Genomic DNA, 12,099 nt, shown 5'->3' with positions numbered 1-12,099 from the left:
GCTCCCATTTTTTTTTTTTTGGGGGGGGGGGTCACGGGAAGGGCAGCGCCGGGGGCCGGTGCAGGGCCGCGTCCAGGAAGGTGCCGAGCGCGGCGCCGCCGGTGAGCGCCAGGAAGGCCCAGAGGAACGCCCGGTCCAGCACCAGCGCCGCGAAGCACCAGGCCTGCCGCTGCTGCACCGGGGGTTGCACAAGGGTTTGCACCAGGGGGTGCACGAGGGGGTGCACGAGGCCTCGGGGGGGGCATGCACGGGGCCGTTGGGGATTGCACAGGGCTTGGGGGGCTCACACGGGGCTCACACAGCCCCATTTGGGCTTGCATGGGGCTTGCACGGGGCTTGCACGAGGGTGGGGGGCTTGCACGGGGGCAGGAGAGGCACGAGGGGGGTTCACAAGAGCTCACAAGGAGTGCACGGGGCCATTGGGGCTTGCACGGGGCCATTGGGGCTTGCACAGGGCTTGCACAGGGCCAGGGGGGGCACGAGGGGGCTGCACGAGGGCTTGTGGGGTGTGCACGGGGCCATTGGGGTTTGCACAATGCTTGCACGGGGCTTGCACAGGGCAGGGAGGTGCGAGGGGGTTGCACGAGGGCTCTCAGTGCTTGCACGGGGCTTGCACAGGGGTTGCAAACAGCCGTTAGGGCTTGCACGAGGACTCCTGGTGCATGCATGGGGACGCTGGGGCTTGCACAAGGCTTGCATGGGGCCACTGAGTCCCACCGCGGTTGCACGGGGGCCACGGGATTTTGCACGGGGGGGCCTCCCGGGGGTTGCACGAGGACCACAAGGGCTTGCACGAGGGCTTGCACGAGGGTTTGCACGAGGATGCTGGGGCTCACCTCCTCGTGCTCCTGCTGCTCCCGCAGGCTCCGTGCGATGAAGCCGACGGCGGCGGCCGCCTGCCGCAGCTCGGGGGGCAGCGGGGGGGCTGGGGGTCCGGGGGGGGGTCCGGCGGGGGTGCCCGGGGGGGGGCGTCGCAGGAAATATTCGTCTGCACCTCGGGGGGGGGCCCACAGAGCCCGGGGGGGGCCCGGGGGGGGCTCAGCCTTGGGGGGGCGCCGCAACCCCAGAAGGGGGGGGAGCTGCTGCAGGAAGATCTGGGGGGGGGGCACATAAAGGGGAGGGGGGTCAGGGGGATGGTGACCCCCCCCCCCCCCCGTGTGCTCCCTGATCCCTGTAGAGTGATGGGGGGGGGCAGGGGACAAGGGACACAAAAGGGACACAGCGACCACCCCCCCAGGGGACACAAAAGGGACCCAAAGGACCCAAAAGGGGACCCAAAAGGGACCTGGGGGCACCGAAAAGGGACCAAGTGACCCCCCAGGGGCCCCAAAAGGGACCTGAAGGACCCAAAAGGGACCCAAAATGGACCCAGTGACCACTGGGGGCCCCAAAATGGACCCATGAGACTCAAAATGGACACAAAGGACCCAAAAGGGACCCAAAAGGGACCCAAAAGGGACCCAAAAGGGATCCAAAATGGACCTGAGGGACCCAAAATGGACCTGAGGGACCCAAAAGGGGACCCAAAAGGGACCCAAAATGGACCCATGGGACCCAAAATGGACCTGAGGGACCCAAAATGGACCTGAGGGACCCAAAGGGGACCCAAAAGGGACCCGGTGCCCACCGGCGGCACCCAAGGGTGCCCCGTCCTGCCCGTCCCGCGCTCACCCTGTGCACCCAGGGGGGCATGGCGTGGGTGGCGGGCGAGCGGTGGTGCAGGTTGAGGACGCCGACGCTGAGGATGACGCAGAGCGTGAGCAGCACCAGGGTGCCCGTCAGGTAGCGCCCGATGAGCGGCACGGCCAGCGAGGTGGCCGGCACCTTGTCGGCCAGCAGCAGCAGGAACACCGTCAGCGTCAGCAGCGCGAACAGCGACAGCGTCATCTTCTCCCCTGCGGCGTGTGCACGGGGCGTTGGGCACTGAGGTGTGTGGAGCGGCGTGCAGTGCTCTCGTGCAATGCAATATGCAGTGCTCCAGTGCAATGCAACGTGCAATGCTCTCGTGCAATGCAACGTGCAATGCGTTGTGCAGTGCTCTCGTGTGATGCAACATGCAGTGCTGCTATGCAATGCAACGTGCAATGCTCTCGTGCAATGCATTGTGTAGTGCTCTCGTGCAATGTGTTGTGCAGTGCTCTCGTGCAATGCAACGTGCAATGCATTGTGCAGTGCTCTTGTGTGATGCAACATGCAGTGCTGCTATGCAATGCAACGTGCAATGCTCTCGTGCAATGCATTGTGCAGTGCTCTCGTGCAATGTGTTGTGCAGTGCTCTCGTGCAATGCAACGTGCAATGCATTGTGCAGTGCTCTTGTGTGATGCAACATGCAGTGCTGCTATGCAATGCAACATGCAATGCTCTCGTGCAATGCATTGTGCAATGCTCTTGTGCAATGCTCTCATGCAATGCATTGTGCAATGCACCGTGCAATGCTCCTGTGCAATGCTCCTGTGCATTGCATTGTGCAGTGTCCCCTTGCAATGCAACATGCAATGCTGCTGTGCATTGCAACATGCAGTGCTCTCATGCAATGTTCCTGTGCATAGCATTGTGTAGTGCAGTGTGCAATGCTCCTGTGCAATGCTCTCGTGCATTGCACTGTGTGGTGCAGTGAGCGATGCTCCCATGCAATGCAGCATGCAATTCTCCTGTGCAATGCAGCATGCAACAGGGCATGCAACGCACTGTGCGTTGTGCAAAGCACCATGCAATGCATCGTGTAACGCAGCCTGCAATGCCCCCGTGCAACACATCTTGCAATATCTGTGTGCAACACACAGTTCAAAGCCCTTGTGCAATGTGCTGAGCAACACCCCCACGTGCCCCCTGTGCAAATTCTTCACACAAACCTTGCAAATGCTTCGTGCAACACCCCCCCCTTGCAAAACCCTGCTGTGAATCTGCAACGCCCTGGTGCAAAGCCCTCGTGCGACACCCCCCGGCCCTTGCACGAGCCCCCTCGTGCAACGCACCGGCGTCGGGGGGCAGGTAGAAGGCGCCGACGGCGAGCAGCGTGATGAGCACGCAGGGCACGAGGACGTTGACGATGTAGAAGAGCGGCTTGCGGCGGATCACCAGGTAGAAGGTGACGTCCTCGTGCGAGCCGGCGGCGTGGTGGCGGCCGTGCCGGTGGCACAGCTCCCACTGCCCGTTCTCTGCACGGCGCCGCCAAGCGTGAGGCCACGTGCAAGGCACTCGTCCTCGTGCAAGACGCCGTGCGACCCCCCCAGCCTCGTGCAAGACCCCGTGCAACCCCCCCAGACTCGTGCAAGGTCCCATGTAAAGCCTCCATCCTCGTGCAAGGCCCCGTGCAAAGCCCCCATCCTCATGCAAGACCCCATCCAACCCCCCCATCCTTGTGCAAGGCCCTCGTCCTCGTGCAAGACCCCATTCACCCCCTCCATCCCTGTGCAAAGCCCCGTGCAACCCCCCCATCCTCGTGCAAAGCCCCGTGCAACCCCCCCTCCTCGTGCAACCCCCCCACCCTCATGCAAAGAGTCCTTGTGCAGCCCCCCCCACCTTGTGCAGCCCCCCCTCTTGTGCAACACCCCCCTTATGCAGCCCCCCCACACTCCTGCAGCCCGCCCCTCCTCGTGCAACGCCCCCCCCCTCCTCGTGCAACGCCCCCCCACGCCCCCCCCTCACCCTCGAAGGCCTCCGGCAGCACGGCCTGGCCCCCCCCCGGCGCCCCCCCCGCCAGGCTGAGCCCCAGCTCGGCCCCGCTGTAGGCGCCCGAGCGGAAGACGAGGGAGCAGTTCTGCCAGTCGAAGGGGAAGTGCGACACCTGGGGGGGGGGCACGGGGGGGTCACCGGCACCCCAAAAATACCCCCACCCCCTCTGACCCCCCCCAACCCCTCTGACCCCTCCCAGCCCCTCTGACACGCCCCCATCCCCTCTGACCCTCCCCAGTCCCCACCCCCACCCCCCCAAGCCCCTACAACCCCCCCCCAAGACCCCCTCAACCCCCCCAAACCCCCCCAGGGCCCCCCCAGGACCCCCCCACGACCCCCCCAGACCCCATTTAGGTCCACCCAGCCCCCCCCAAGCCCCCCCAAGCCCCCCCAAAGCCCCCATTTCCCCCCCTCCCACCCCCCGAAGCCCCCCCCAAACGTCCCCAAGACCCCCCCAAGACCCCCCAGGACCCCCCCAGGACCCCCCCAGCCCCCTCCCCCCTTACCCGGATGGGGCAGTGGCTGCGGTAGAGGGCGGGGGGGCGCCAGCGCACGGTGCCGTCGGGGGTCACGGCCGCCCAGACCTCCAGCGCCACCCCAAATTCGCCGTCATTACTGGGGGGGGGGGGCCGGAGGGGAGCATGAGGGGTCCCTCACGACCCCCCCCCCGCCACCAAAGCCCCCCCACCAAGCTCCAATTCCCCCAAACCTTCCCAATTTACCCCCTTAAACCCCCCCCAGGCCCCCTCAGACCCCCTAAAACTCCCTCAGCCCCCCCCAAATAAAACAAAGCCCCCCCCCCATATCCCCTAACCCCCCCTCAGGTTCCCCCCCCCAAACCAGCCCCCCCCCACACCCCCAAAGACCCCCAGCCCCCCCCCAACACCCCCAAAAACCCCACAACCTCCCCCTTAACGCCCCCAAATCCCCCTCGGACCCCCCCCAATCCTCCCCAGCCCCCCCCAGGACCCCCCCAGGACCCCCCCAGGACCCCCCCCAAGACCCCCCCGTGCCCCCCCCCCACTGACTTGTTGTCCAGGACGATGTCTGGCAGCCAGAGGCGCTCGGCCGGCACCCGCAGCACCCCCAGACCCCCCCAGTCCTGGGGGTCCCACCGCAGCCGGGGGTCCTGCCAGCTCTGGGGGGGGGGGACAGAGGTTGGGACCCCCCCCGGACCCCCCCTCACCCCTCATAGACCCCCCCCAACCCCATAGATCCTCCCTAAACCCCATAGGGCCCCCCCCAAACCCCATGGACGCCCCCCATATGGGCCCACAGACCCCCCAGGACCCCCCTCAAGACCTCCCCCCCCAAAAAAGCCCCCCCCCCCCATACCAGGTCGAGGTAGACCTTGGTGGTGAGCTCCTCGTTCTTCTCGTCCTGGGGGGGGTCACACATGAGGGGGGGGAGACCCCCAGGACCCCCCCAAACCCCTTTAGAGCCCCCCTCCCACGACCCCCCCCAATCAGCCTCCCAAGACCACCCCCCAGACCCATTGAGCCCCCCCGGACCCCTCCAGAGCACATTTAAGCCCCCCCAGCCACCCCAAGACCCCCTAAGCCCCCCCCAAACCCCCCCAAGACACCCCAGGACCCCCCCAGGACCCCCCCAGACCCCATTTAGGTCCACCCAGCGCCCCCCCAAGCCCCCCAAGCCCCCCTAGAGCCCCCATTTCCCCCCCTCCCACCCCCCCAAGCCCCTACAAACCCCCCCAAGCCCCCCCAGAACCCCCTACAACCCCCCCAGGACCCCCCCAGACCCCATTTAGGTCCCCCCAGCCCCCCCCAAGCCCCCCTAATCCCCCCCAAAGCCCCCATTTCCCCCCCTCCCACCCCCCCAAGCCCCCCCAAACCCCCCCAAGCCCCCCCCAGAGGACCCCCCCGACACCCCCCCGACCCCCCCCGTACCAGGCTGACGAGCTGGGCCAGGACCAGCCCCACCCGCACCAGGACCCGGCCGTGGGGGGTGGGCGCGGGGCGGACCCCGGCCCGGTACCGACCCAGCAAAGCCTCCAGGAGCCCCTCGGGGGGGGCCGGGGGGGGGCTCGGGGGGGGCTCTGCGGGGGGGGGGGCAGAAATAAAGGGGTTTGGGGGGGTTCATGGGGGGGGGGGAGAAATAAAGGGATTTGGGGGGGGTCACGCGTGGGGGGGGAGAAATAAAGGGATTTGGGGGGGGTCACGCGTGGGGGGGGCAGAAAAAAAGGGATTGGGGGGGTCATGAGTGGGGGGGGCAGAAATAAAGGGATTTGGGGGGGTCACGCGTGGGGGGGGGTGTCACTCGTGGGGGTGTCCCGGGGGGGTGACATGAGGGGAATTCGGGGGGGGGGGGCAAGTGTCCGCTGTCACCCGTGGGGGGGTGATTGGGGAACACACCGAGGGGGGGGGCACCGGGTGTCACGCGTGGGGGGGGATTTGGGTGTCCGTGGGTGTCACGCGTGGGGGGGGGGGGGGGGTCGTGCGCCCCCCCCCCCCCCGGCACCTACCGAGGGCAGCGCAGAGGGCGCAGAGCAGGAGGGCGGCGGCGGGGGCTGCGTGGGGCGCCATGGCCGTGGGGGGGGGGACACGGGGGGGGGGGGACACAAGGGACAGCTGGGGGGGGAGGGGCGCTGCCACCTGCTCCGGATGTGGGGGAGGGGCGGGGCTGACCCCCCCCCCCCCCCAAGCAACAGCTGCCTCCGGCTTCGCCCCCCCCCCCTCCGGCCCCGTAACTGCCCCCCCCGCCCCATAAATGCCCCCTCCAGCCCCGTAATTGCCCCCCCACCTCAAAACTGCCCCCCCAATCCCATAACTGCCCCCCCATAATTGCCCCCCCGCCCCATAACTGCCCCCCCAAGCCCCATAATTGCCCCCCAACCCAATAACTGCCCCCCCCAGCCCCATAATTGCCCCCCCACCCGATAATTGCCCCCCAACCCCATAATTGCCCCCCACACCCCAAAACTGCCCCCCCAGCCCCATAACTGCCCCTCTAAGCCCTGTAATTGCCCCCCCATCCCCATAATTGTCCCCCCCCGCCCCAAAACTGCCCCCCCCAGCCCCATAATTGCCCCCCCCCCCCCAAAACTGCCCCCCCCACGGCTCCGGTACAAACGTGGTTTATTGAGTGGGCGGGGCCCTGCCCGCGGGGGGGCGGGGCTACAGCCGCGGGAGCTGTCAATCATGCAAGGGAGGGGGGGCGTGGCCCGCGGCGGGAGGGGGCGTGGTCTTATTGCTGTCGGTGGGTGCGGGGCTTGCACAGTGTCGGGGTCATAGAAAAGGCCGCGGGGGCGGGGCCAGCCGAAGGGGGCGTGGCCAGCCGAGAGGGGGGCGTGGCTCTTGAGGCGCTGGGGAGGGGCCGTGGGGGGGGTTCGTGCCCCCACGTGCCGGGGGGGGGGGGAGTTTAATGGGTGCCCCCCCCCGGGGTGTCAGTGCAGGGGGGGCGCCGTGGTGCCCCCCATGAGTGTGTGGGGGGGTCACAGGTCAGAGGTCACATGTGGGGGGGTCAGAGGTCACAGGTGGGGGTCAGAGGTCACAGGTCGTCGTGGGGGGGCGGGGCTACGTCGCCTCCGGGGGGGCCCCGGGGGGCTCCTCCACCTCGTGCAGGGACGGCTCCCGGTACAGCGCCACTGGGGGGGGGAGAGGGGGGGGTGAGGGCATGACCCCATGACCCCCTGACCCCCCCCATGACCCCGTGACCCCCCCGCGCCCCCACCCTCGAGCAGCTGGGGCAGGAAGTGACCCTTTGTGCCCCCCCAACCCAATGACCTCCCATGACCCCAAGGTTCCCTTGACCTCCCCCATGACCCCATGACCTGCCCATGACCCCGTGACCCCCCCATGACCCCATGACCCCCCCCATGACCCTGTGACCCCCCCCGCGCCCCCACCCTCAAGCAGCTGGGGCAGGAAGTGACCCCTCACAACCCCTCATGCCCGCCCCTAACCCCATAACCCCCTCTGACCCCATGACCCCCTGACCCCCCCATGACCCCATGACCCCTCCCATGATCCCGTGACCCCCCCGTGACCCCACCCTCGAGCAGCTGGGGCAGGAAGTGCCCATACCCCCCATGACCCCCCATGACCCCACGACCCCGCCATGACCCCGTGACCCCCCCGTGCCCCCACCCTCGAGCAGCTGGGGCAGGAAGTGCGCAGCCGCCTTGTCCTTGCGCACGCGGTGCCCGGCCATGGGCCGCCCGTGCCGGTCCAGCCCCAGGTACCAGGCGCGCCCCGAGCGCCGCTGCCGGTACAGGGCCGAGGCGTAGAGCACGTGGGAGCCCTCGAACACCCCCTCCTTGAAACGGCACTCGGCCGTGAAGTGCTCCTGGGGGGGGGCAGAAATAATGGGGGGGGTCAGAGATAATGGGGAGGGGTCCATAAATAATGGGGAGGGGTCTCAGGTAATGGGGGAGGGCAGATAAGGGGGTGTCAGAGGGAATAATGGGGGATGAGCCCTCAAAAACCCCCTCCTTGGAGCGGCATTCGGCCATGAAATGCTCCTGGGGGGGTCATAAATAATGGGGAGGGGTCCATAAATAATGGGGGGGGGTCATAAATAGTGGGGGAGGGCAGATAATGGGGGATGAGCCCTTGAACATCCCTCCCTTGGAGTGGCACTTGGCTGTGAAGTGCTCCTGGGGGGGTCATAAATAATGGGAGGGGTCATAAATAGCGGGGGGGGGTCATAAATAATGGGGGGGGGTCACAGGTAATGGGGGGGGTCCTCAAATAACAGGGAGAGTCCAAGGTGCCATAAGTGGGGGGGGTCCCAGCCCCCAGGGGGGGGCTCCCAGACCCCGGGGGGGGGCTCCCAGCCCCCAGGGGTCCATGGGGGGGGGTCTCCCATAGTGGGGGGGTCCCGGGGGGGGCACTCACGGAGGCGTAGACGAGCCCGGCGCCGTTCATGGCCACATAGCGCCCGGCGCGGGCGCCCTGGATGGCCACCACGCGCAGCCCCACCGGGATCAGGTTGAAGAGCGCTGGGGGGGGGCACGGGGTGAGGCACTGGGAACCCCCCCCGGGACCCCAGTGCATCCCTGGTAACCCCCAGTACATTCCCAGTAACCCCCAGTCCATCCCCATTAAACCCAGTATCTTCCCAGTAACCCCCAGAGCATTCCCAGTAACCCCCAGTGCACCAGAGCACCTCCCAGTGCCCCCCAGTACCTTCCCAGTGCCCCCCAGCACCTCCCAGTGCCCCCCAGTCCATCCCCAGTGCCCCCCAGTCCGTCCCCAGTAACCCCCAGTCCATCCCCAAAAACTCCCAGTCCATTCCCAGTGCCCCCCAGTGCATTTCCAGTAATCCCCAGTGCCCCCCAGCACCTCACAGTGCACCCCAGTACCTTCCAAGTGCCCCCTCCAGGCCACGCCCCCTCCCATCCAAGCCCAGCCCCCTCCCATCCAAGCCCCGCCCACAGCCCTCCAAGCCCCGCCCCCTCCCCTCCAAGCCCCACCCCGCTCCCTGCCTGTCCCCAGGCCAACCCCACCCCCGCCCCCTCCAAACCCCTCCCACGCCCCCCACAAGCCCCGCCCCCTCCCCCGAAGCCCCGCCCCTCACTGCCAGGCCCCGCCTCCTCCCAGGTGCCGTCCAGGCGCCCGTCGGGGCCCATGTGCAGGAAGTGGCCGTGCCCGCAGCGCAGCCGCGCCACCGCCCCCCGCAGCTGCGGCTCTGGGGGGGGGCACGGGGAGGTCAGGGGTCATGGGGGGGTCAGGGGAGGGTCACAATCACCCCCCCAAGCAGTCACCCCTCCCCCCCAACCCCCCCTTATCGCCCCTCCAACCCCCCCATCACCCCCTAAGGAGCCCCCCAACCCTCTCCTCACCCCCCTAAACCCCCCCAACCCCCCCAATCACCCCCCCAAAGCAGCCCCCCAACCCCCCATTATCACCCCCCCCAAGCCTCCCCAACCCCCCCCATCACCCCCAGGCAGCCCCCCCAAAACTCCCCTCACCCCCCCAATCCCCCCAGACCCTCCCCAACCCCCCCAACCTCCCACCTTATCACCCCCCAAGCCCCCCAACCCTCCCCTCACCCCCCAGACCCCCCCCCCGAAAAAAAAAGCCCCCCCCCCCTCACCGGGGGGTTTCTCCCGGGGGCGCCGGCGGCGGCCGCAGCCCCGCACTTTGGCCACGAGGCCTCGGAGCTGCTGCTGGCACAGGGAGGGGGGGCCGGGGGCGCCCAGGGGGCGTTGGGGGCCGGGGGGGCGGCTGGGGGGCACCTCCCGGCCCCCCCGGCGCTGCCGGATCAGGGAGCTGGCCAGAGCCGCCATGGCTGCTCGCACGAGGGCTCCTGCACGCCTTGCACGAGGGTCAGACGCCTTGCACAAGGGCAAGCACGTGCCTCGCACGAGGGCGATCACGCGGCTTGCACGAGGGCACCCGCACAGCAATCACACGGCTTGCACGAGGGTGATTGCACGGCTTGCACAAGGATCTGATGCCTTGCACGGCAATCACGTGGCTTGCACAAGGGTGATTGCACGGCTTGCACAAGGGCAATTGCACGGCTTGCACAAGGATCAGATGCCTTGCATGGCAATCACGTGGCTTGCACAAGGGTGATTGCACAGCTTGCACGAGGGCACCTGCACGGCAATCACACGGCTTGCACGAGGGTGATTGCACGGCTTGCACCAGGGTGATTGCACGGCAATTGCACGGCTTGCACGAGGATCAGATGCCTTGCACGGCAATCACGTGCCTTGCACGAGGGTGATTGCACGGCTTGCACAGCAGTCATGCACCTTGCACGAGGGCAATGGCACGCCTTGCACGAGGGTGATCACGAGGCTTGCACGGCAATCGCACCCCTTGCACAGGGGTGATTGCACGGCTTGCACGGGGGCGGTTGCACGAGGGGGAGGGGTCTCCCGGGGGGGGGGGGTGGTCGCATGCACCGCGGGGGGGGGGGCGCTCCCGGTGCCCCCCCGGCCCCCCCCAGCACCGCGATCGCGAGGAGGAGGAGGAGGAGGATGGAGGGGGGGGGGATGAAGGCTCCCGAGCACCACGACGCGGGGGGGGGGGGGGGAGGAGGGGATCCCGGCTGGGGGTGGGGGGCGCTGGGGGGGGGCTGGGGGGGTCCCGGCCGCCTGGGTCCCGCCGAGGGGGGTGCGTGGAAGGGGGGGGAGGGGGCGCGGGAGGCCCCACGCGCACGCGCGGGAGCGGCGCAGGCGCGCGCACGGGGGAAGGGGGGGGGGGAGGAGGAGGAGGCTCCGCCCCCTCCCCCCCCCCTCGGTCCCCGGTGCAATCCCAGTTTGTTCCCAGTGCAATCCCAGTTTATTCCCGGTGCAATCCCAGTTTGTTTCCAATGCAATCCCAGTTTGCTCCTGGTGCAATCCCAGTTTATTCCCGGTGCAATCCCAGTTTATTCCCAGTGCAATCCCAGTTTGCTCCTGGTGCAATCCCAGTTTATTCCCAATGCAATCCCAGTTTGTTCCCGGTGCAATCCCAGTTTGCTCCCAGTACAATCCCAGTTTGTTCCCAATGCAATCCCAGTTTGCTCCCAGTGCAATCCCAGTTTATTCCCAATGCAATCCCAGTTTGTTTCCAATGCAATCCCAGTTTATTCCCAATGCAATCCCAGTTTGCTCCCAGTGCAATCCCAGTTTATTCCCGGTGCAATCCCAGTTTGCTCCCAATGCAATCCCAGTTTGTTCCCGGTGCAATCCCAGTTTGCTCCCAGTACAATCCCAGTTTGTTCCCAATGCAATCCCAGTTTGCTCCTGGTGCAATCCCAGTTTACTCCCGGTGCAATCCCAGTGCAACCCCAGTACAACCCCAGTTTGCTCCCGGTGCAATCCCAGTTTCATCCCGGTGCAATCCCAGTTTATTCCCAATGCAATCCCAGTTTGTTCTCGATGCAACCCAGTGCAGCCCCAGTTTGCTCCCAGTCCAACCCCAGTGGGCTCCAGTCTGATCCCAGTTTGCTCCCATTGCACTCCCAGTTTGCTCCCAGTCCAAACCCCCGGCCGTAGCCCCGCCCCCAGGAGCATCGCAGCCAATGGGGGCGCAGCGGTACCCAGAGGCGTCCCCACGGCCCCGCCCCCTCCCCATGACCCCGCCCCTCCCCCATTGGTCCCGCCTCCTCCCCCTGGCCCCGCCCCCGCGGCGGAAGGACGAGGCGACCCCCCGTAGTCTCCGCTGCTGTATTTACAAGAATTTCACCGATTTCTCTTTTTTTTTGTTGTATTTTTCGTGTTTTTTTTTTTTAAAAACGCCCCCGGGGCCGCCCCCTCCCCCCCGCCCCTCCCCCCCCGCCGACTCCGCGAGGCCCCGCCCATCCCGAGGCCCCGCCCCCTTCCCTCCTCCCCCCTCCCCCCCCCCCTCCAATTGCGGCCCCCCGGGAATAAAAATAGATGCTCTCGGGGTGGGGGAGGGGACGCGTCGCCATGGTAACCGCGGGCGGAGGGGGCGGGGCTGCCGGCCTTGGAGACGGGGTTGCCG

At 67.5% G+C, this 12,099-nt stretch overlaps 2 protein-coding genes across 3 annotated transcripts; both read right to left on the bottom strand.

The window, feature by feature from the left end:
* On the bottom strand, positions 1-6,227 carry CHRNB1 (cholinergic receptor nicotinic beta 1 subunit). Its single transcript, XM_084540620.1, has 10 exons — positions 6,159-6,227; positions 5,584-5,732; positions 5,012-5,056; positions 4,705-4,814; positions 4,183-4,291; positions 3,650-3,788; positions 2,977-3,159; positions 1,672-1,895; positions 837-1,094; positions 1-172 (listed from the first exon to the last, which is right to left on the bottom strand). The coding sequence occupies exons 1-10, from the start codon at positions 6,217-6,219 to the stop codon at positions 32-34; spliced, it is 1,419 nt and encodes a 472-aa protein (XP_084396746.1). The 5' UTR covers positions 6,220-6,227; the 3' UTR covers positions 1-31.
* An 818-nt stretch (positions 6,228-7,045) lies between these two features.
* LOC311429532 (fibroblast growth factor 11-like) lies at positions 7,046-10,520 on the bottom strand. 2 transcript variants are annotated; one of them, XM_084540619.1, is made up of 6 exons: positions 10,234-10,520; positions 9,734-10,090; positions 9,215-9,325; positions 8,533-8,636; positions 7,783-7,981; positions 7,046-7,280 (listed from the first exon to the last, which is right to left on the bottom strand). In XM_084540619.1, exons 2-6 carry the CDS (start codon positions 9,924-9,926, stop codon positions 7,210-7,212), a joined length of 678 nt encoding a protein of 225 aa, XP_084396745.1. In that variant the 5' UTR covers positions 9,927-10,090; positions 10,234-10,520; the 3' UTR covers positions 7,046-7,209. The 2 variants fall into 2 exon arrangements, with proteins under 2 accessions (XP_084396745.1, XP_084396744.1); XM_084540618.1 differs by having other exon boundaries at positions 9,734-10,520.
* Between the last annotated feature and the right edge of the window lie 1,579 nt (positions 10,521-12,099).

The sequence above is a fragment of the Aythya ferina genome (genome assembly GCF_964211825.1).
Source record: "Aythya ferina genome assembly, contig: HAP1_SCAFFOLD_1323, whole genome shotgun sequence".
NCBI lineage: Eukaryota > Metazoa > Chordata > Aves > Anseriformes > Anatidae > Aythya > Aythya ferina.
Note: the sequence above shows the minus strand (reverse complement) of the source record. Positions and strands in the feature narration are given on the sequence as shown.

Bases quoted from the DNA above. Each gene is read 5' to 3' on its own strand.
- LOC311429532 (XM_084540618.1), bottom strand. From the start codon at position 9,926: ATGGCGGCTCTGGCCAGCTCCCTGATCCGGCAGCGCCGGGGGGGCCGG. The intron at 9,326-9,733 runs GTGAGGGGGGGG...GCCCCCCCCCAG, and splicing joins CCCCCGGGAGAAACCCCCCG to AGCCGCAGCTGCGGGGGGCG. The intron at 8,637-9,214 runs GTGAGGGGCGGG...GCCCCCCCCCAG, and splicing joins GGAGGAGGCGGGGCCTGGCA to CGCTCTTCAACCTGATCCCG.
- CHRNB1 (XM_084540620.1), bottom strand. From the start codon at position 6,219: ATGGCGCCCCACGCAGCCCCCGCCGCCGCCCTCCTGCTCTGCGCCCTC. The intron at 3,789-4,182 runs GTAAGGGGGGAG...CCCCCCCCCCAG, and splicing joins GCAGCCACTGCCCCATCCGG to GTGTCGCACTTCCCCTTCGA. The intron at 3,160-3,649 runs GTGAGGGGGGGG...GGCGCCGTGCAG, and splicing joins GCTGCCGGAGGCCTTCGAGG to AGAACGGGCAGTGGGAGCTG.